Raw genomic sequence first — 21,093 nt, 5'->3', positions numbered from 1 at the left:
GAGTAATTCATTTTTAAAATTTAATTTGAAAGCCATATATTTTGTACCTCATGAAATTAAATTAAAAATTTTTGTATCAAAACAATAATAGAGGAAAAATATTAATTTATATAGTTTTAAATTTTTTAAATAAAATTTAAAGGGTTACGTTATTTGAACATTTTTTAACAATTTATGATATATAATTATTTTATTAATAACTAAGAAAAATGATAATTGCTTGCATAAATAAAAATATGTAAAAAGTTTTAGAATAGTAAGTTATATTTCAAATTAAAATGTTTGTAATTAATTGGTTCATGCAACTGCTTTTTATATTTTAAATTCTTACCTTTGTAAAATTTGGTAAAACTATTTTTAAGTATTTATAGAACGTATTTCCATAATTAATTCTCATTTTCCAGTAGCAAAATTATTATCATGTACAACGGAGGCTAGTCCCAAATCTTGAAAATCCTTGTAAGATATTGGTTTGAAAACTACACAAGAATAATCAGAAATTTCACCCTTGAAATATGAAAAACGTCAAATAAAAATCATACTTAAAATTTCAATTTTTAAATAAAAATTGTGCACTTCATTTTGGCTTGGTTGGCTTGATGGAAAATAGAGAAAAAATTACTCGTTTTTGAGCTACCGCATTAAAAATAGCAACGACAATTCAAATATTAACATTTGTTTATTAACAATTTCACCCTGAAGTACCCAGCAAGGAATGAGAGGTTATAAAATTGAAATTCTATGCAACAAGACTTAACCGTGGTATAAGTTTTGTTTTGGAGGACAGTTATTATGGCGCCGAAATAGCCGTTATGCAGTATGAGAGCGTGTGATGTTATTTTATTTCCCTTTTTTATTTGTTACAGTTTTTTGGGCTTCCATTCATTTTATTTCGCCTGCTTATGGCATGGTAGAAGTCATTCTAAAATTAATTTTACTAATATAATTAAATTCACCCAAATTCATCCATCACGTGATAGTTTTTCCTGTGTTCAACTCTTAGTCTCAATGGTAATTATTTTACAATAGTATTTAAGCTTCAATTCCCCAAGTATCATGATCTTATTAATAATTACAATTTCATTGATTTTATAACGTTGCACAGGGTTTATATACTAAATAAAAATATTAAAACTAAGTATCTTGTATTCTAATTTTACAGCCATAAAAATTACAAACATTTACTTGAAATAATTTAATAAAAAATACATAATTTAAAACTATAAATTGTTGCTGATATAGCAAACATGTAGTAATTTTTATTGTCTTAAAACAAATATTTTATAAAATAGTTGTAGTTTAAAACTAAAAAATGTAGACTCTTATTAAAAGTTAACGCAGCGTAAAGATACTTTCACGGTGCGTTTTCAGATCCGTTACAATTTTAGCTGCCACGCATTATTTGCGGTTCAAAGGCCAATTTATTAGCCGGACCGGAAGTGGCGGTTGCTGCTGAAAATTAAATTCCGTGTAGCAGAAATCTTGAGCCGCCTCCACTCCACCGTCGAGTATACATATTATATTATGTGTTGTCGCAGAAATGATGCTCTATCACAATCAGTCGGGGTGGGAGGGGGGCGCGTGCCGAGCTGCTGGGTTCTGCTTGGCTGAGGCTAACGATAATTAGCGGCATCGCGATCGTATCACTCACTAACCACCTCGCAACACGAAAATAAGCGGGGGCACGCGCCTACCTGCTGTCGTGTCCGCCTCCCCGCGCCGAGAGCTCACTTTTGCTCTTTAGACCTCTCCATTTCATTATCACAGTCCAGGGTTTTCTTCCTTCTACCCCACCTGACAATGAGTTCAAATTAACCGCATAATCATTTTAAGTTATAATTATATTTAATTTTTAAATTTAATATAAATATAATAAACACACCACGCAAAAAACTGTTTTTGAGTCAGTTAAATATTGTTACTAAGTATGCATTATAAATTAAATAAAAAATAAACAATGCTAATGCAGATTTTATTTGAAAATGAAATATAAATTAATTTTATCTGTGAATACACTGTTCTAAAATTATTGAATTTTCAATCAAATTAATAGAATTCTGACCAGTTGCGAAAGCCCTTACCGATCCAAGCCACTATTAGATGGCACCAGCGGTTACTTTTGATTTTAAGGCACTTTTCCGCTGCAATTCCGGACTCAATTTTGCTACTGCTCAATATTCTGCTCTCAAAATAATTTATTTAAATGCGAAGAAAATAAAAATCAGCCCAGCCAATCGACTGCAAATCTTTTTTTATTCTAAAAAATTGTTTTTACGGTTTTTACGATTCTACTGCAATTTCTGGACAAATTTTCATCATTTAAAGTTCAGGATGCACAGTAGCAGGATTAAGTCTAAATCGTGGCGAAAGTGACCACTGGCGCCATTTTATTACACATATTTTTTCATTTTGCTATTTATAATTTTTAGTATGCAACAAACGACAAAGTTTAAACACAATTTTTGCTTGGAATTTAAAGTTTACATCAAAAGCTGTTTGTTTCCCGTATATTTTTACAGAGGAATATCCCAACTGGCTATTTTTAAACAAACTTAGCTCATGAATAAATATATAAATATGGTTTTAATCTACCAATTATGAAACAGAAATAAAGGAAACCTGAAATTTTTGGACAAATTTAAAAAAAAACATGCGCAGTCAGAGCATACCCATATTTATTCTATGAATGGAAATTAGACATGCCAATATAAGCCTTTGAATCGGTTGATATAAAAAAAAGCAAAAGCGTAGGTGCGGAGGGGACGCATTTGGCGGCACGCTCGGTCGACTTTTGAGCATTACGCCTCGTTTGCCCTTTCATTATTACGTCTTCAAAGCGAGGTGCTGACAGCCTCTTCTGTGCAATTACCCTCCGAGAGAGCTAATTGCACTCTGCGTCCAAATCAATCACTCCCATCAAAAGAGCAGGCAACTCGCGTGAGTTCAAATGCTTCCCAATTGAGACATCAGCGCAAACGTTTTCCCCCGTCAAAAACGTGTTCACCGAGTGCAAAACCGAAATTTCCGTTAGCTGCTCGGTTAATTTCACCAGCAGCCAGGAAACTAGTTGCTTTAAGATAGAATTTATTAAAAATAAATATATTTTTATTAATTTACAAATTTATGATTGACATTTATTCGCCATCAGAAGATTGTGAAACTTGTGTGTTGCTTTTTTACTAAATTTCTTAATAGTCAGCCGTTATTTACATCAGTTGCTGTGTTTGTTTCAAGTAGTAAAAATAATAAACATTGTTTTTATGCTTTATTAAAAATATGAATATTTATACATTTTTACAAAATAAAATTAGTTTTGAATTATTTTTTTAAATACGAAATTGAGCCCATTTTCTTTTAATCACATGGAAATTTATATTTTTTAGCCTTGGAAAAGACCGTTTTAACCAAGAAACCGATAAAAAACGCCCCAGATTTTGAATTCAATAAATTAAAGTCTATTGACCCAAACAAGTCCTAAACATAGTAAAATATAATATATAAGCATTTTTTTTTTCATTTTATGCTCTTGACGATTTCTTAGAGATTCTATGTTTAAAAATTTGTTGACAAATATGGATTCAATTTTTAGTCTGAGAATATAATCGATAATATTTACTGGAATCTTTTTCCTTAATCATCTCACTTTGATAAGAATGGAATATTGCAATGCTCATATTTTGCAATTAGAAATAAACAATTCACTGCGTTTGAAGCCGCTAGCAGAAAGTGTCACCGTATACTTACGATTTTCAGGCACTTATATATGTATATGTCTGCATGCTGCTGTGGATTTTGCAATTAGAATGCTTTCTACTGCGGTTGGATGGACTGACCCAAGTTTTAAGCAAACCAACGGAAATCATTATGTAAGTTTAGTACATGCACAGTGTTGAGATAAAGTCTTGAATAGAAGCGATACCACCTTAAAAATCGAAAGAAACGCTGGTACCTTTTCTATACGTGGCTTCAAACCGGTTATTTTCACCACTAAATCTTAAATCTGAACATTTTAGAATGACGTTACTTAAGCTCATTGACGAGTTCTTAAGATTTTACACCTATCTGTAAATAAAGTTGATATCTCACTCCATCAAAAAATAAACACATGTCATTTCATGGGACACTTAAAGAAATAACTCTTTTACGAGTTTATTTGAGTCATAAATACTTATCTTTTATTACAGTTTGTCATTATAAAAGTCTGTGAGTCACAAGTTTTTGACGCGTTTGAACAGCGAGAAGAGAGCGTTTGAAACTATGGTGGCGCCTGTGACGGCGGTCAGCACCACCATGCAGGTGACCCAGCCGTCGCCAACGTAATCGGGGAACTTTGCGAGCAGCCCGAGGCACAGGGCTGAAATGCCGACAGCGTAGGCGACGAGCCCGAGGGCGTTGTGTCCGACCTTGAGTCTGGCCAGGTGCGGCACCTTCAGCCTGGTGGCCACGCCGCCGCAGAAGGCCAGGCAGGTCAGGATGAACGCCACCAGGCCCGTGATCGAGTGCGCCGACCGGATGTGCTGGAAGTTGTTGTTGAACTTGTACACCACGATGATGACGAAGCCGGCGACCGAGAACGCGAAGCCCAACGCCTGCAGGGCGCCGTGGATCTTGCCGGTCGTCTGCCGCGCCAAGGTCTTCGTCAGCACGTTATCTGGCAGGAAGAGCAAGAATCCCTCCGTGAAGAGCAGGAGGAACTGAAAATTTTATAGCTTTGATAAGCCGTTGAAAATGATAGAAATAATACAATATATAATTTTTAAATAAAAAGGGATTAAAGATCGTCTATGACGAAGTTCCAATCGATTCTTTAGGGTTGAATTAGGTAAAGTGGAGATTTTTCCGACCAAAAAGTGCAGCGCGACGTGCGTAGCACAAGTAGAACTTTTTCCCGCCAAAACAATTTGAACGTATATTCGAGAACTGCGCATGCGTCAGAGCTGGTTTGAGCACTTGCAGAGAGACCGCCTGTACGAATGACTTCTTTGTCAGATCCAGCCAGCTCTGACGCATGCACACTTCTCGCATTCATATTGTTTTGGCGGGAAAAAAGTTCTTACTTCGCGCTGGACTTTTTGGTCGGAAAAATATCCACTTTACCTAATTCGACCCTCAAGAATCGATTGGTTTTCTCAGAATCTTCGTCAAAGACGATCTTTAAGGTAATTTTAGGTCAATTTAAACAGAGGGGTTGTTCTTATTTTCACAGCGATGATATATTTCCAATCTTGATTTTTATATAGAGGGGACAGTTGTATAGATCTGATTCAGCTGGATTCCCTTTTAAATTTCCCTTTATTTTGGCTTAAATTAATTCATATAAGTCCTGTTGAGTTCGACAACTATAAATACAATGGCTTAACAGGATCACAAAATCTGCTAAGATATCACGCTCGACATTTTTATATATTTTTTATTTTAGAGAATGTTCAAATCAAAGCTATTAGAGACAACACAAGTTAATCTCACAATCAGCACTTAAGTAAGTGAGATAGACCCGCATGGCTTGATTATATGATATGATTGTTGTTTTACTTTTTGACTGTTTGCTAGGATTAAAATAAATATCAAAAGAAACTTTTACAATTAATGAATCGATAATTGAGTAGCTAAGATCAAAATCCATTGACGTCTCCTGTGCCTTCCATGCTTCATCAGCACTAAATTTATTCTTCTTTTATCATCCAACAATCAACACTTTTCCTAACATAACATTATGTTATAAATGCTGAAATTTAAAGGCAATTTTGCTTTTGGTTATCATTGTACTTTTAATAAAAAATTTGATGGAATAAGAGAGCTTTAAAATTTGTATGACTGACAAAAATTTTAAGAAAATATTTTTATGCCATTGGAATTACAAATAAATAATATTTAATGTGTACCCTTCTTATCTGAGCGTTCTTCTTCTAAAATCAACTTTAATTGAGGGATTAATTTGTAAGTATATATTACCGAATATTCATAAGTTTCCTTTCCTAGAGTTTTTTTACAATATTTTTCTATAGATTTTCATCACCCAATTGCTTTAAACTTTATATTTTGCAAAAGGAAATTAATTGTAAAAATTGGTTTTTCGATCATCAAACAAATATTTCTTAACAATGTCTTCAACGCATTAATTAGAAATTGAATTGTTAATATAAACTTAATCAAAAGTAAAATAAAGTGATTATATTTTAGAGCCATTATTAGTAGAGGTGGATCTAAATTCCAAAATAAAAAGGCTGCGGCATCATCTCCATATTATTGTTTTCTGTTGTAGATCGCTTTATATTTTATTTTCATTTAGAGATAAAATTTTGGAGACGCATTTTTTTAATCACAGATTTATTGTAGATTGCAAGAAACTTACCCCAATGGAGAAAAACGACGGGTGAAATGAGAAGAGGGAGTAGTCACTGAAGCAATACCAACAGACGACAAACGGAATTGCAATGGCGATTCCATGGCAAAAACTTTGCAGCAGAATTGCAGCAAAGTAAAAAATTTTGTTGCTCACGCCCTTCGTTTTTACCATTTCTTGGCCGGTTTTCTGTCACTGAATGATCTGTCATCGGCGTGCGTATGTTGTTCTAAGGAGATTAAAGCACGGAGATAAGGAGAGGCACCCATAAACCCGTTAACTGTAGACGTGATATTGCAGATGAGCTGTGACGACTAATCATTTTTCCCCCTTTAGCAGAAATCTTTAACGCAAAAGCGGCGAATTTAATGAGAATCTTGGTGTGCAAACATTGATGATTATTGGCCCCTCCAAGGCCACCTTATCTTCGACATATTTTGGCAGGAACGATAACGAGTAATGGAGAACTTTGGAAAAGTTGTGAATGTTAGAAACGTGGTCGTGACAGCTGCATGATAAGAATTGGTGAAGATTAAGTTAACGAGTTGTGTGTCACTTAATTATGGCTTGTGACGAGAGATTTTTTTACTATTGTCGGAATATTACTCACAGCATTATCTCTCAGTTTGTAATTCATTCATTTAAATCATATGTATGTTTGGTAAATACGATTTTAATTTTAGAGATTATTGTTGAAAAACTATGAGAGGAAAACTATTGTCCCAATATTGCGTATTTCCAAACATTATTGATTAAAAGTAGTATTATCGTCCTGGTCGCGGTAAATTTGCGAATCATTCAACAAATACCCAAATTTTCATTGTCTAATTGATTGTTGCCCTTTTCTTGCAACAAAGAAATTCGCGTTTGGTTGTTGAAAGTTGCGCAATTTTGCCGCTACCAGGACGATATGCAAATATTAAAAATAATTGTTTCCTTTTACCTTAAAATTTGATATCAAAGTCGGCATAGAGATACAATCTTCCAAGGTTTTAAAGTGGAATGATACTGGGCAACAGTTGAAAATTATTTAAATTGTTGGATGCCTTAAACAATTGACCGATAAACAATTTGTTCAACAATTTTCAATAATAAAAAAATGACCTTCCTACAATAAAAATTCAAATTTTGCCAATTTTCTCCAAAATTTAGAGTGCTTGAACATATTTTCTTGGCATATTTCGATTCCTCTCGTCGAGATCTGTCCAACGGTGTATGCCAATTATTGGGCAAACTTCTTGGTTTTGAAATTAAATCGGATTTCAAGTAAGGAGACCGTCCTTACCATTTGAAAAGCACGGTAACCTTCCAGCCAATTTTCTCAAAAAATTACAGCGCTCCTTAGGTCAATTTTGGCTTTAACTGAATCCTAGGGGACGAGTGTATGCATTGGCCACAAGCATTTTCCAGGCTTTTCCAGTATCATTCCTCTTTTATTTGAGCAAATCGGCTCCAAAGTTAGCATGCTAATCAAAAGGTTAGCGCACCATCTAGTTTTTTAAAAGTAAGATTTTGACCAGTAAAGAAAAATTCAGCTCATATAATTATTTGCACACCGATAAATAAGTTGCAAATAAAAGTGAAAATCATTAACAAAATGAAATATGTTTATAATAATTTGTAAATTTATAAACTTAATCTACATTTTACTCTATTAAAGATATTCTGTATAGAAAACAAATTTTTAAAATAAATTTCATTAATTTTTATTTAAATTTAGATTTACAAATAATTTTAAAATTTTTTTGGTTTAAAATATGTAACTGAAACTACTTAATTATTAAGTTTCTTAGGTTTTTTATTTGTATTTAATTTTATATATTGTGGTGTGTTTCAATTTGTTGTAAAAATTACTAAATTAAATATTCACTGTGATTCTCCGATAGTAGATCGTCTAATGCTAAAGCCAAATTTATAGAAAATGATATCTCAATTTCTTAATGATAAAATTATAAATAACAGTAAGATTAATGATAGAGGAACTTTCAAATCCTAATTTCACGCGATTTTCTTCGTTTCTGTTGTGAAACTCAGGTATATAGCGCAGATCGGTGACTGTTGTTTCCCTCGATCACAAAATAAAAATAAGGAAAAAAAATCTAGCTGCGTCACTTTCTTGCGAGCACGGCCACATTTTCTTCTTCTTCTTTCTCTCATTCAGCGTGGTCGAAATTCGGGTGCAGCTTGGCAATACGCGCGCAACAATGCAAGAGAACGAGCCGTGATTTCTTTTCAAGAAACGCCTCATGCTCGCCTGCGCCGGCTGAATGACTGTCGCAAAATAGATCATCACTCCACTGGCCGTGAAATTTCTCGTACAAACGGAATTAGTGGCCATTTTTTGCCCGATTTTTATTCCTTTCGTCTATAACACACTCGCCATACGTGTAAATAGAAGCACGAGGCATGGAAATTATCGGACATCTGGACCGCAATAAAAAATGAGAGTCGACCGTTGAATGAGGAAAATTGTTCGATCTCTTTGTTGTTGGTTTGAAAATTCAATATTTAACAGAAGAGATCGGAATTCGTAAGGCCATTGATTATTTTGCTGTTATTCTGATATATACTTTTTGGCTAATAATAAAATGAAAAACTATTAACAACTCTAAAAGCGTCTAAAAATTACTGTTGGAAATACAAAAAGCCTCAAAACTTTAGAAAAAATGTCTAATTCAATTTTAAAGCTTAAAACACTTTAAATGCTCTTAATTTTAATTAATTTAATCAATTTTGTTTTGTATATTTTTGTTATTTTTATGATTGCTTGTGGAAAAACAGATGTTTATAAAATTGGTAAAAAATTATTTGTCCTTGAGATTAATCAATTTTAGCAATTATTCCTAGTTTTAAAAGCTATAAAAATACTTTCATTATGAATTTTTTTATAATTTTGGTTTAGTTGCCGAAAATAAATTATTAACTGTCCAATTAATTATTCTGTCAATATTTTTAACAGATAATTCAGATCCGGTTGAACAAATTTGCTGACTTTCAGACAGTAGCAATTGTGAACAAAAATGGAGACGATGACAATGATAAATCAATCCAAATGAATTGTGATTCTTACTGGCTAACAATCACTAAGTAGACATCCATATAAATGAAACAAAATATGGTTTTTTACCGTCGGAAAAATCGCATAAATTTTCAAACCGTCTTTTTTCTGAAATCATTAGAAGACTATCAAAATATTAAGCATTATTTAGATTCATGCTAATTTTGTAATTTTCAATCAGCAAAGTCATGCGGTAAGAGTTTTTTTTAAATTGTTGAAATATGGAAGTTTGAAAAAAATCATCAAAATTATTCATATTCTTTTTTGTTTAAAAAAAACTTTCCAAAATTGTAATCTTAATTTCATGAAACTATTAACAACTTAAAAAATATTAGCTAAATAGCACAAAATTATATTTCATTGCGTTAAATTTTAATTTTAAGTTGAAATATGCTAAATTTCTTATTTTGTTTTTTAATTTTCTTTCAGCTGTCGTGTATTAAGTAGATGGCCTTGAATGTGAATCGATTTCGGCGGACGAAACACACTCTCCCCACGCAAATATTTGAGATTGTTGCCGGTCACATAATATTATGTATTATTGTTACAGATATATATAAAAAAGTGTGAGAAGGCAAACGACCGGCCCGGGCTGCGGCTGCTGTCCATCCATTTTACTCGGATGACTCTCACAAACGCGCGTTTCGATAATTTTCGATTTCGGGGATATATGAATCGTATGCGCCAAATTGCGTCTCCAATTAGTCTGCCGCGCTTCTGGGAAGAAATTTAATGCACGCCTGCAGCCGCGTGTGGTGATTTATCGAATGGCACCGCATATATAGCAGCATAGCACACGCTGCATTATTCCACACACACACACACCGACTTTTGTGCAGCACGCGTGACTCGGCGCTTTTGCCTTTTTTCCCCGCATTGACAGCCTAAATGCCGGATTATTGATTAATTATCAGCCCGCAGCACCAGACCAAATGAATTAATTTCCTAGCGTGCCTCTCGTTATGCAACAAATGCATATGCGCGCTTCGAGCCACTGTGGCTTTTTTTATCTCAAATAATGCGTTAGATTAATTGATGACAGCCTATCTCAATCAATTGACGTCGTTGCTCTTGGCACGAAACATTGCGATCATGAATTGAAATTGCTCTAGATTGTGATGATTGTTGTTCTAATTAGATTATTTATTAATTAATGACGTTTAATTGTGAATGATATAATATGCCTTGAAAGAAGAATGCTTGGGAGGTATTTGATATTTAACGAACATTTTAATGGGTTTTCCAGAGTAAATTTAGTCTTTTTTTGTAGAGCTGTGACTTTTAGACATTTTTTTGAGAATAATTAGACTATATTTTTAGACTGTTGCAAACAAGACAGTTCTAGACGGATTTAGACGGTTCTTTGGGACACCATTTTATCACTTTTTTAATCCTGAAATCGAGGTAAAATCTTGCGTTTTGTGCAAAATATCAAGATGACCGTTTTTCCTGAGAGAATCTTACCAATAATTTAAAGACTTAAAATTAAAATTTCTAGCAAAATTTTTAGCCCATTTTACTTTCTTGTACGTAGAAAAATTTGACAAAGAGAAAACGCTCTATGATTTTCTTTATTGTGCAGGGCTAAACTTTCCCATTTTTTTCTGACAAAATTAGGAAACAATCTGCTACTGTTTTAAATTCAAGCAATGATTGCCTTTCTCCATCGAAATAATCGAAAATAGTTGATTTTCATTACCAAAATTAATTTTTAAACAGTGTCAGGATGCTTAAAAAGTCGTGATTTGTGCTTGATCGTCCAAATGTCATACAAGCAACAGGAAAATAGCAACGAATTGGTTTTTCAGTTTGCAATAAAATTGGAAAAATTACGGTTTTATAAAATATTTAAGTTTCAAGAAAATTCAATTTATTTTGCAAGCAATGTTATTCTCTAAATCCAAAAGGGGAAAAATTATTACTTGCAAAATATTGCATATTATTTTTTAAAAATAAATAAACACAACATTTATTATTATTATTTTAATTTTACTAAATTATTTATTTATTTATTGTTCTCAAATTATTACATTTATTAAATACTGACAAAATTTTACAAATAGCAGGCATATTACTAAAGATGGTTGAATAATTGTAATGAAAAATCACAAATCGCCGAAAATATCCTTTACACTTCATATAAAAATATCATAAATCCAGATTAGAAAGGAGTTAATCAGTTTGTACTGCCGTCAGGGCGAGCAGAGACAAAGCGAGCCTAAGCGCTAAAAGAAATTGCCGCGCGCCGCTCGCAAACGGGACCCTTTTGTGCTTTTTTTCTTTGCTCGGACGCACATCTCTGCTGCGTCCGTGTTTTGTCCTGGCCGCGGCCATAAAGGCGCGCGTAAAATAAAGAAGCTCGCGGTAGACATACAAATTACACTCTCGCGCTCCACCGAGTTCCTTATTATATTCTCCATCGCGTGTTTTCCTTTCACACTCACACACACACACACGTCCACGCGGCGCGGGGATATGTATTATATTATGAATAAGGTCCGTTCGCTATTTGCTTATTGTGCGGGACGTGCGGGACTTTGCGGCTCATTATGCCCGGCCAAGCGCTCTTGCTCGGCGCAAACCCAATTATCTCTGTGACAATTCCCCCGCTCTCATTTTGCCAGTAGCTAACTTTGAATTATACAATTATACGCGGACGCAATAAATAAATGCAGTTAGCCAAAATGGTAGGCTTGAGAGAATTTGTCACAGCTTCCGAACAAGATCTCTACATCCTTTCAGAGTTGTTTATAGACCTTGGTACTCAAGTGGACGAAAACCTCCGGCTATTTTTTTAAAAACAAATAAAAAATTCAAGTTAATATTTAAAGATTCATTAAAAATCTGTCATTTCCGGAAAAATATCTTTTGCCAATTTTGTATGCAGCAAACATTTTTTAAAATGAGAATATTCTTTTACCCCTTTTTACAAAATGTGCTAGATATTTTGGATTGAAATATTTGATTTTTTCTTCTTCCTCTTTTTTGAAACACAATTCATTGCTGCTTTAATCCTCGAAAATCTCTTTAAAATATATTCCACCAAAAAAGGTCTTTATTATAATTTTCTCAGATTAATCTTCCCCATTAACTGACCATCCTGATTGTGAGTAGAGACGCTCGTCATTTTAATTTCCCTTGAAATATGTTTTGAAAATTGCAATAGAGTCAGCCTGATTTATTTTTTTATAAAACTTAAGAAATGGTCAAAACCTCTTATTCTGTTGAAAATAAAGCTGGTCACTTTTGAGTAGATTCAATTGAAGCCACATCCATTTTTTCTCTATTTCTACAGTTCTAGATCTTGTTATCAGCTTAACTCACCAAGTTGCATAAGCCCGAATCGTTCAAAGTGGCCAACAGATGGCGCCACAGTATACTTTCATAATAAATTTGATTTTAAGGCATTTTACGTTGCGATTTTAGACTCAATCCTGCTACTGTGCATTCTTCACTTAATATTGTATCTTTTGGCGTTCTGAAAACCAAAATCAGCCTAGCCATTCGCCGTAGAGACGTTGGAAAAGATTTTATATTTCAGAAAATAGTTTTTCATGATTCTACGGCCGTTGGCTTAACTGATTTTGGTTTTCAGCACGTCAAAAGATAGAATATTATGTGAACAATGCTCAGTGGCAGGATTGAGTCTAAAATCACAGCGCAAGTGCCTTAAAATTAATTTTTTTACTAAAATATACAGTGGTGCCATCTGTCGGTGGCTTTGAACACCGAGGGTTTATACAACTGGTGGATTTAGAAGATTTTTGCCACCTATAAAACAATAACCGACAGTTGGGAAGGATAATTTTCAGCTTCCTCTTATTGGCAGAGAAAGGTTTTACTGGCATTGCGCATGAAAGTTACAATTCCATATGAAAATTTCAAATTTCTTGATTTTAAGCCAAGATTTAATATGTTTTCCAAGAAAGGTGGCTACAACATATAGTTTACATTTGTGTATAATTCAAATAGAGAAAAATCCTTAAAATGTTCGATCATCTCGTTAATATCTATTTCTAAATCTATTTTTGTTGCTTTGAAAATTCAAAATACTAGGAAGAATGCAAACTATAATGGGGATATTCCCAAGTTGAATGATCATTTAAGAATTAATTTTTTACGATCTGAAAAGGAGACAAAAATTCACAGAGTCACTTTGCAAGAAAAGAAAGAAAAAGCATCTAATTTCGCCTGCCTGCATGGGATGCTCGCCCGTCGGTTATTTTCCGAGTGTCACCGCTTTGAGAGTTATTAGGCTGTCAAAAAGCGCTCGCTAATTTCCGCGCCGGATTAGCGTCGTTTGTTGACCGGCAACAATGGTTGCGGCGGGGTTTTTGCGTCCGCGGCTCGCGTGTCCCCCGCGGAAAGCCACGAGTTGGGCGCACCATCTGCTCTCAGCCGCGGCCGGCACAATTAAATACAGCTCTCAACACCTCCGCCGTAATGAGGCTAAAAAACTGGAGCGTGCGCGCGTGTTACGGACCAGCAAAAAATCATCATCTATCATTTCATTTCGCCTTGTCTCTCACGAAAATTAGAAAATTATTGTAGACTTTATAAGTCGCGGCACCGCTTTTTGTCCTGCTTTTTACACATGAAGGTCGCCTTCCATGCTCACACAAAGAGGAAAAGTAGTTGTGCTTATTTAATCACTTTTTTATCCGCAGTTTTTGTTGTTCTGTCAGGTCACTTTGGATAAATAGGATAAAATACCTGCTTTCCCACCTCTGTTCAGAATAAGACAAGTGTATAAATAAATTCTTTTTGGTTAAATTTGTTAAAAATTAAATGAATCTGAAAATTTTGAAATGTTGTCGAGGATAGATGAAATTTTAAAGTCAAAAGTTTTTGCAAACCATTGTAATTTCAATTTAAAAAATTATTTTGTACGTAAAATGTTTTTTAGTAAAAATATCATTTCCTCTCATTCCTGTCTTGGCATATTTTATCGTGATTTAAAAAAAGACTCATGAATATTATCGCATTCGGTTAGGAAGTGAAAATTTGAAAATTATGTAAGCCAAAACTAGCGCACTGGCTGTCTCAACACACACCAGTGGCCTAATCGAAGTCCTTGCGTCGTTTTTAAATTTCTCTTCGTGAGTTTATCCGTCCTTTTTAAGCATCTTTGAATTAAAGTGAGTTAGCACATTCCGAAAATATTTTTTACCCCTATATCTTAAATGTTCTCTAAAAATTAGGAAAAGCATACATTTTCCCAAGGGTTCAGTTTAAATTTCTGAGAAAATTGGTCATAAAATTTGCATGCAAATCGATCGGCGAGCACTGTCTCCTTATTGAAAACCTGGATTCATTTCGCCAGAAGGAAAATTTAATCTATAATTCACACACCGTTGGAAGTTACGAGAGAGATCAAAATCAAGCAAAAAATCATTGAAAGCCTTTTTTTATTTTTTTAAAGAAATTGTTGCACATTGTTGAGGTAAATATTTAAACCAACATGATCATCTGCTATGATTGTAATCTACAGCAACTCAAATTAATTTCAATTGTTTTCATGTGTCAATGAATTCACTTTAAAGTGGATAGAGGGCGACAATTGAAAATTATTTGAATTATTGGATGCAATAAGAAGTAAAGTTGATGGATCAAAAATTTGTTCTACAATTTGCATCAATAAAAAAGGACGTTTTTACAATAAAAATTCATTTTTCTAGCTGCTACTTAGGTCAATTTTGGCTTCAACTAATCAATTTGAATGAGTTCATGCATTTTCAACAAGGATTTTGCAGTATCAATCCTCATTTAAAATGTTTCTAATTTAACTATAGCGTGTTAAACGTGATTAACTTTGAATTTTTGCATTTTATAACTGGTCAAAGTGACAATAAATCACAAGATAAATTCTTTCTAGATTGGATCTCATAGTCTATTACTTAATTACACCCGTAATATACCAAGAATTAATAAATTAATAATGCCGAGAGTCCATTAAATTCATTTTGCAGTAAACGCAAGCTGTTTTATATTTTGAAACGACGCTAATTACACTTTTGGTACAGTGTGCAATTTAAATATTTTAATGATGTCCAGCATATGTCAGTTTGCTTTTGATAAAAAGGGTTTTCCCTAAATCATGAATATCTCCCGTGTGCGCGCGGGCCTTTTCGCTGCGAGCAAATGTGTGTCCGGCCGGCCGCGCGCGTTTGTTGCATGTCGCGCGTGCATGCATTCAACTCACTTCTCTCCCGAAATAATATCAAGAAAGCACAAAAGCCGCGTGTTATCTGCGCCTGGCGAATAAAAAGTCGTCATTATCCCGCGTGATGCTGTCGAAATGCCCCTGAAACGTATGCGAGGCGATCGCCGTGATTGATTTCTCGGAAAGCGCAGCAACGCGCACAAAGAGTGGAAAAATTCGGCCGTAAAAGGACACACGTGTTTTCTTCCTGTCTTGCCACGATTCCATCTCGCAATAAAGATTAATTTTTTGCAATTAATCGCGCCTCGTTAGCCGCAGATGCTGGATTTGAAAAAGGGGCTCGTCCTGTTCGTCGCAGTATAGTAAAAAGGCAAAAGGCTTTTCGAAAATGCTTCAAAGGTTTATTTTCACAATAAATTAGGCACGCACAAAAGAAGCGCTGTGTATAAACTCGGTACAAAAATACTTATTTATAACGTAATCAGACTCACACGACTCGATTGTCCGGGCCAAAAAGCCCCAGTCAGCACTCACTTTTTAAGTAAACCAACAACAAAAGTGTCTTCGCGCCGGCAGACGGCGTGACCCGAGGCTCAAATGCTGAAGAAATGCGTCTTGATCGCATTAGACGAACGGACGGAATTCGCACTTGGCTGGAAATGGCGTCGAAATGGCTGTGAAATTCTATTTTCGATCTTTCTGCATTATTCGGGCTTGAAAATTGATAAATTGACATGGCCTCTTTTAATTTTTAGCGAAAGGAATAAGAAAAATTGCAATCGCGACAAGATATTTAGATGTTCTTGGCTCTATAGTTGCTTTTCTAGTTGAAAAATTGATATTTTTACGATTCAGATGATGGGGAAGCGGCGGAAACTAATAAAAAATTCGCATATTGTACAATTATTTTTGTCCCTGTCGCAGATTAACTAATGCAGGTATTTTGCACGGCATTAAAAACGCTGCAAAAATGTCTTTGTATTTTTTGGACCTATAAATTGTTCATCGGAGATTGAAAGATTGGACATTTTGGACCAAATGACGCGTGTTTCTCGTTTTTGCCTGTATTAAAGTTCTTTTCAGGAGATTTTAAGCGATTTTTCCGCTAATTTTTCGATAAACTCTTCAAATCGAAAAAAATATTCAATTTTGCAACAGTTACTTTCGGGACTTTGATCCACTTAAAATAATTTTTGAATTTTTCAAGTTTCCTGCTACTTTCCGAGCAAAAAAAATGAAGGAGTGTTATTACAAAAAAAAAAAAATGATTTTGACTATCTTCAAGACTAAAAATGACAGGCGCGTAGAGATTTCAAAGCGTGCAGTGAACAAAAACGATGCATTTAAGGGGTTTTAGTTTCTTTTAGGAAGAATAAATCAATAAATTGTGAAAATAATGTCATTTTTTACCTTATTCTGCACTATTACAGAGGGAAGAGGACCTGAATGCAGTGTTTTTTTGCGTTTTTTTACCAGTTTCGCGCGGTTTATTAAGCTTATAACTCAAAATTGACCAGTTTTACCATTAAAACATATTTGTTAAAATGGTATCTGAAAATCTGGGGTCCACAGCTTTTGGTATTTTTCATTTGTTTTTTTTTCGTAAAAAATATCTAAAACAAATTTTATTAAATTTTTTTGTTAAAAAGTTGGCAAGAGAGCTGAAAAGGCAAAAATCAATAGCTGCAATTTTTTTGCAAAAAAAAACGGGAGAAACTAGCCGCAAAATAAAACAAATTTGCAAAAAATTCCCATGCCCAGCCCTGACGAGAGAGATTACCTGAAATTTTTCCTTTTTGCTGCGCTGCATTTTTTCTTATTACCAAAAATTTAATATCAAATTGCAACTCTAATATAACAGAGAGTATTTTTTCACCACACTAAAATATCCGTTAAAATAATTAAATCCAGACTAGGCTAAAAATAGAATTTCACTCCGGATTTCCGCCATTGTTTGCACGGGTCTAACTAGGCCTGAATGTCAATGTCCAGCGAGGGTCACCTGCCGCCGGAGCGGTCCAGCAGCTCGCACAGGGCGGAGATGTAGGTTTGCGCCATCTGCAGGGTCTCGAACTTGGAGAGCTTGTGGTCGTTGCCGAGCGACGGGACGACCTCTCTGAGCCGGTCGAACGCCTCGTTCAGGCCGTTCATGCGTCGGCGTTCACGCGCGTTCGCCGCCAGTCGCCGCTTCTTCACCACCGTCGGCGACGGCGGCCGCTCGCTGCGCCGGCGGCCGCTGCCCAGGCCGCCGCGGCACACGATGCGGCCGCGGATCAGCTCGAGGGAGGCCTGCGTCGGCGGCGAGGCGCCCGTCGAGCCGCCGCTCGCCGACTCCCAGCACCCGAACGACGCGTTGCTGCTGCTGTTGTGCAAATTCAGGCTTGTGTTGTTGTTGTTGTTGTTGTTCCAGCAATCGTAGTAGGGCTCCTGCGGCTGGAACTGCGCCTGGTACATGTGGCCGGCCTCCATCCTGCCACCCCCGGCCCACGTCGCCGCCTCCAACAGTTTCGAGCTGTGCTAGCTGCAAGGACGGAAATAGAAATAATTTATTTACTGAGAGTTATTTCAATTGACAATTTTTTAAATTTGATGGGAAGAAACGAATCAGGAATTCATCTTTTTGCTGACGCAAAATTTTCTGTGCTTAAAGTATCAGGTTCATTATTGGAAAATATCTAAATAAATCTTTAAATCTCATAATTTTCGGATTATGATTCAATGACAACAACAATAAAATTTTGGTTGATTTTTTAAAAATAGGAAATTAATTTAATTAAATTAATTAGATTTAATTAAATTAATTTGGCATGCATCTGCGTCCGTTTCAATTAACCGCTCTCGGAATTAAAAATCGCAAATTGTCAAGTCTTTATAGTCCAGCGAAAACTATTTCGAATTAAAAATTGCATTAATATGCCTAAAAAAAAATTAAATTTGAAGCTGTTTCAGGCTTACCAGCATTCATTTGTGCTCTAAATAAAACAGAAAAAATTTGTGGACGGAAAAGTACAACCTTATTTATTTGGCAAGTTTTAATTTGCAAATTACAGAATTGCAAGAGGGCAAACACTTAAAACAGGTATTTTTGTAAGTTTTCAACTTCCAAGCAGGATTTTTAAATATTGTCAGATCAAGTTTTTCTTTATCATTGCTACAATCTTCATTGTAGGGAGGATTAAGATGTAGCATCGAATTTAAATTTTTCGATAAATACATGTTCTAGCGCTGCATTAATTCTGGACCATTCATGAAGAAATTGGAACACTATATTGCAAAGCAACTTTTACTAATTTTCAATTCCAACTTGCATCACAAATTTATAAAATTTTACTTTATTTAATTCAACATTCAAAGCAAGTAATTAAATAATAACAACTAAAATAATAAATAAATTAAATAATAAAATTATTATATATAATTTTAAAATTTATTTTAAAAATAAAAAAAACAATTTTTACCTCATTATTTAAATTTAATTAAGTTTAATATAAAAAAACCACTGCTGTGATAATTTGTAATTTTAGTTTATATATTTAAAAATAAATGTTTATTTTAAAGCAAGTGAGCAGTATAGGAACTTGTCATTGTATCAAATAATTAGTTTAAAATTATATCAAATTTTGGACTCGATACACAAGTAAAATATAAAATAAAAATGAAATTTTAAAAACTCACTCGAACTTAGAAGAAAAACGCGTCTTCCAGTCGGAAGAGCGGAGTGCGGTGGTCCGTGGAAAAGTGTAGTAGCGCTCTGTTCGGAGTGTCAGGTGAGACTGTTAGCGCGTAACTGAGCCGGGCTTACCTTTCCCGAGTCACGTGACGCGCAGGTCGCGTGCAGGGGTGGGGCTAATGAGAGGGTGCCGCCGCCACCACCAGCATTTTTATTGCTGGCGGAAAGGGAGTCAAACCACTTTGCAATAGAAATAATAGTAGTAGTAGGAAAACGTCAAAGGCTGTGTCAGTTTTTTTGTCTGAAATTTGTTTGACTATATAAGGTCTTTCACCTCTTTCGAGGCGCACTAAGAATTAACAATTGTAGAGTTCAATCGTTCATTTTAATAAATTCCTTCTCTTAACTTATCCAACACACAAATTTAAAATGAGATACGGCAATTTACGGGAAAACACTAGTTTATTCTTTAATAATTATTGGAAGAAGAGCTTCCCACAGTTAAGAAGTAGAATTAAAAATTCACCCGATTGCTAATTAACGGATGCAAGTTGCTTTTAAATTAAATGTGATACTAAGTTTGTCTTAAAACAGAGATAATGATTTTAAGAAAACATAAAAAATTAATTTAAATGCAAGTGGAATGAGATCAAGAACTAAATAAACTAATTTATAACGGGGACAAGCAAAAAAAAACATCTTTTGATTGGCAATGAATCTCAGTCAGCCCTTACATTCAGCGGCTTACTCCGATTTTTGCCAAATTGAATTCTGTTGTTTCGTTCGTGCATGCAGAAAAATTGAACAAGGGCTACACACTTTTTGATTAGCAAGAGAGCAGTGTGGGAACTGCAACTTCAGCCTCACTTGCCGGCCGAAAACAATCTAATTGAATTAAAGCAGCATCAGCTGGTGCTCATATGCGCGGCGCAAACAATGCCGCGCGCCGCTGCTGTTATTTCAATCGGACGCGTCTCTTCGTATTCACACATATGTGTGTGTGTGTGTGTGTATGTGTGGGTATAACACACCAATTTCTGTTTGTCCGCCGGGGGTAATTTGCACGCGGCGCAGCGCGGCGGGTCTGCTTTTCATTATCCGCGGCGCCGACTGCCAATTTTCGCTGCCGCTGTGATTTCCACGCGAAATCGCACTCGCGTGCAATATGATGCTTGTTGTGCTCTGCTTGCTAGAAATAAAGCGGCAAAAGTGGACAATGCGAGATGCGAGAGCGCCGCATGGATCATAACGTTTTTTCGCCGGCCACAAAAGACGCAACACTATAAAGCTCTTTTGTCTCCCATCTGTGCAATGAGATTTCTTAATTTCTCGACAGCAGGAGAAAATTTACACAGGCTGGAGTATTGACGTAAATAGTTTGTTCTTTATCAATCAATCTTTATATATATATAACAGCGAGGTCCAGATGTGCGATAAAATTGGTTCCCTCTGCGCAGATCCAAGATGGAGTCTGGATGTGGGAAGCAAAAAGCTTCTCTTTGGATTGCCGTACGAGTGTCAATAGTTTGTTTTTACGATCCAAAAGAACAAATTTAGTACAAGTAATACAAATTATGTCACAATATTAACGAAATTGGGTTCTTTTCACACATTTTCACGTGACCGTTTTTTCGCGCCATACTCCACCAGACGCCATATCTGCGCGTCGCAACAATCTGGCCCCCACTGATATATAAAAAAACTGTTTTCATATATTACTATGGTTTTCAAATATTATAAGGCTGTTTTATTATTTATCTGCGGTTAAAGAATATAATTATAGCATCTTAAAATCGACTAAAACTGGCATTTATGGATGAATCAGAATTTTAAAATTTGACAATAGGTATATAACTTAC

General features: G+C 35.0%; 2 protein-coding genes across 2 annotated transcripts; both read right to left on the bottom strand.

Moving 5' to 3' along the window:
* Positions 1 to 4,130: 4,130 nt before the first annotated feature.
* Positions 4,131 to 6,568, bottom strand: LOC135935923 (transmembrane reductase CYB561D2-like). Its single transcript, XM_065478554.1, has 2 exons — positions 6,353 to 6,568; positions 4,131 to 4,694 (listed from the first exon to the last, which is right to left on the bottom strand). The coding sequence occupies exons 1-2, from the start codon at positions 6,515 to 6,517 to the stop codon at positions 4,209 to 4,211; spliced, it is 651 nt and encodes a 216-aa protein (XP_065334626.1). The 5' UTR covers positions 6,518 to 6,568; the 3' UTR covers positions 4,131 to 4,208.
* Positions 6,569 to 15,943: 9,375 nt separating this feature from the next.
* On the bottom strand, positions 15,944 to 19,360 carry LOC135937684 (transcription factor ATOH1-like). The gene is made up of 2 exons (XM_065480869.1): positions 19,240 to 19,360; positions 15,944 to 18,085 (listed from the first exon to the last, which is right to left on the bottom strand). The coding sequence occupies exon 2, from the start codon at positions 18,031 to 18,033 to the stop codon at positions 17,563 to 17,565; it is 471 nt and encodes a 156-aa protein (XP_065336941.1). The 5' UTR covers positions 18,034 to 18,085; positions 19,240 to 19,360; the 3' UTR covers positions 15,944 to 17,562.
* Between the last annotated feature and the right edge of the window lie 1,733 nt (positions 19,361 to 21,093).

The sequence above is a fragment of the Cloeon dipterum genome, chromosome 2 (genome assembly GCF_949628265.1).
Source record: "Cloeon dipterum chromosome 2, ieCloDipt1.1, whole genome shotgun sequence".
Classification (NCBI taxonomy): Eukaryota; Metazoa; Arthropoda; class Insecta; order Ephemeroptera; family Baetidae; genus Cloeon; species Cloeon dipterum.
Note: the sequence above shows the minus strand (reverse complement) of the source record. Positions and strands in the feature narration are given on the sequence as shown.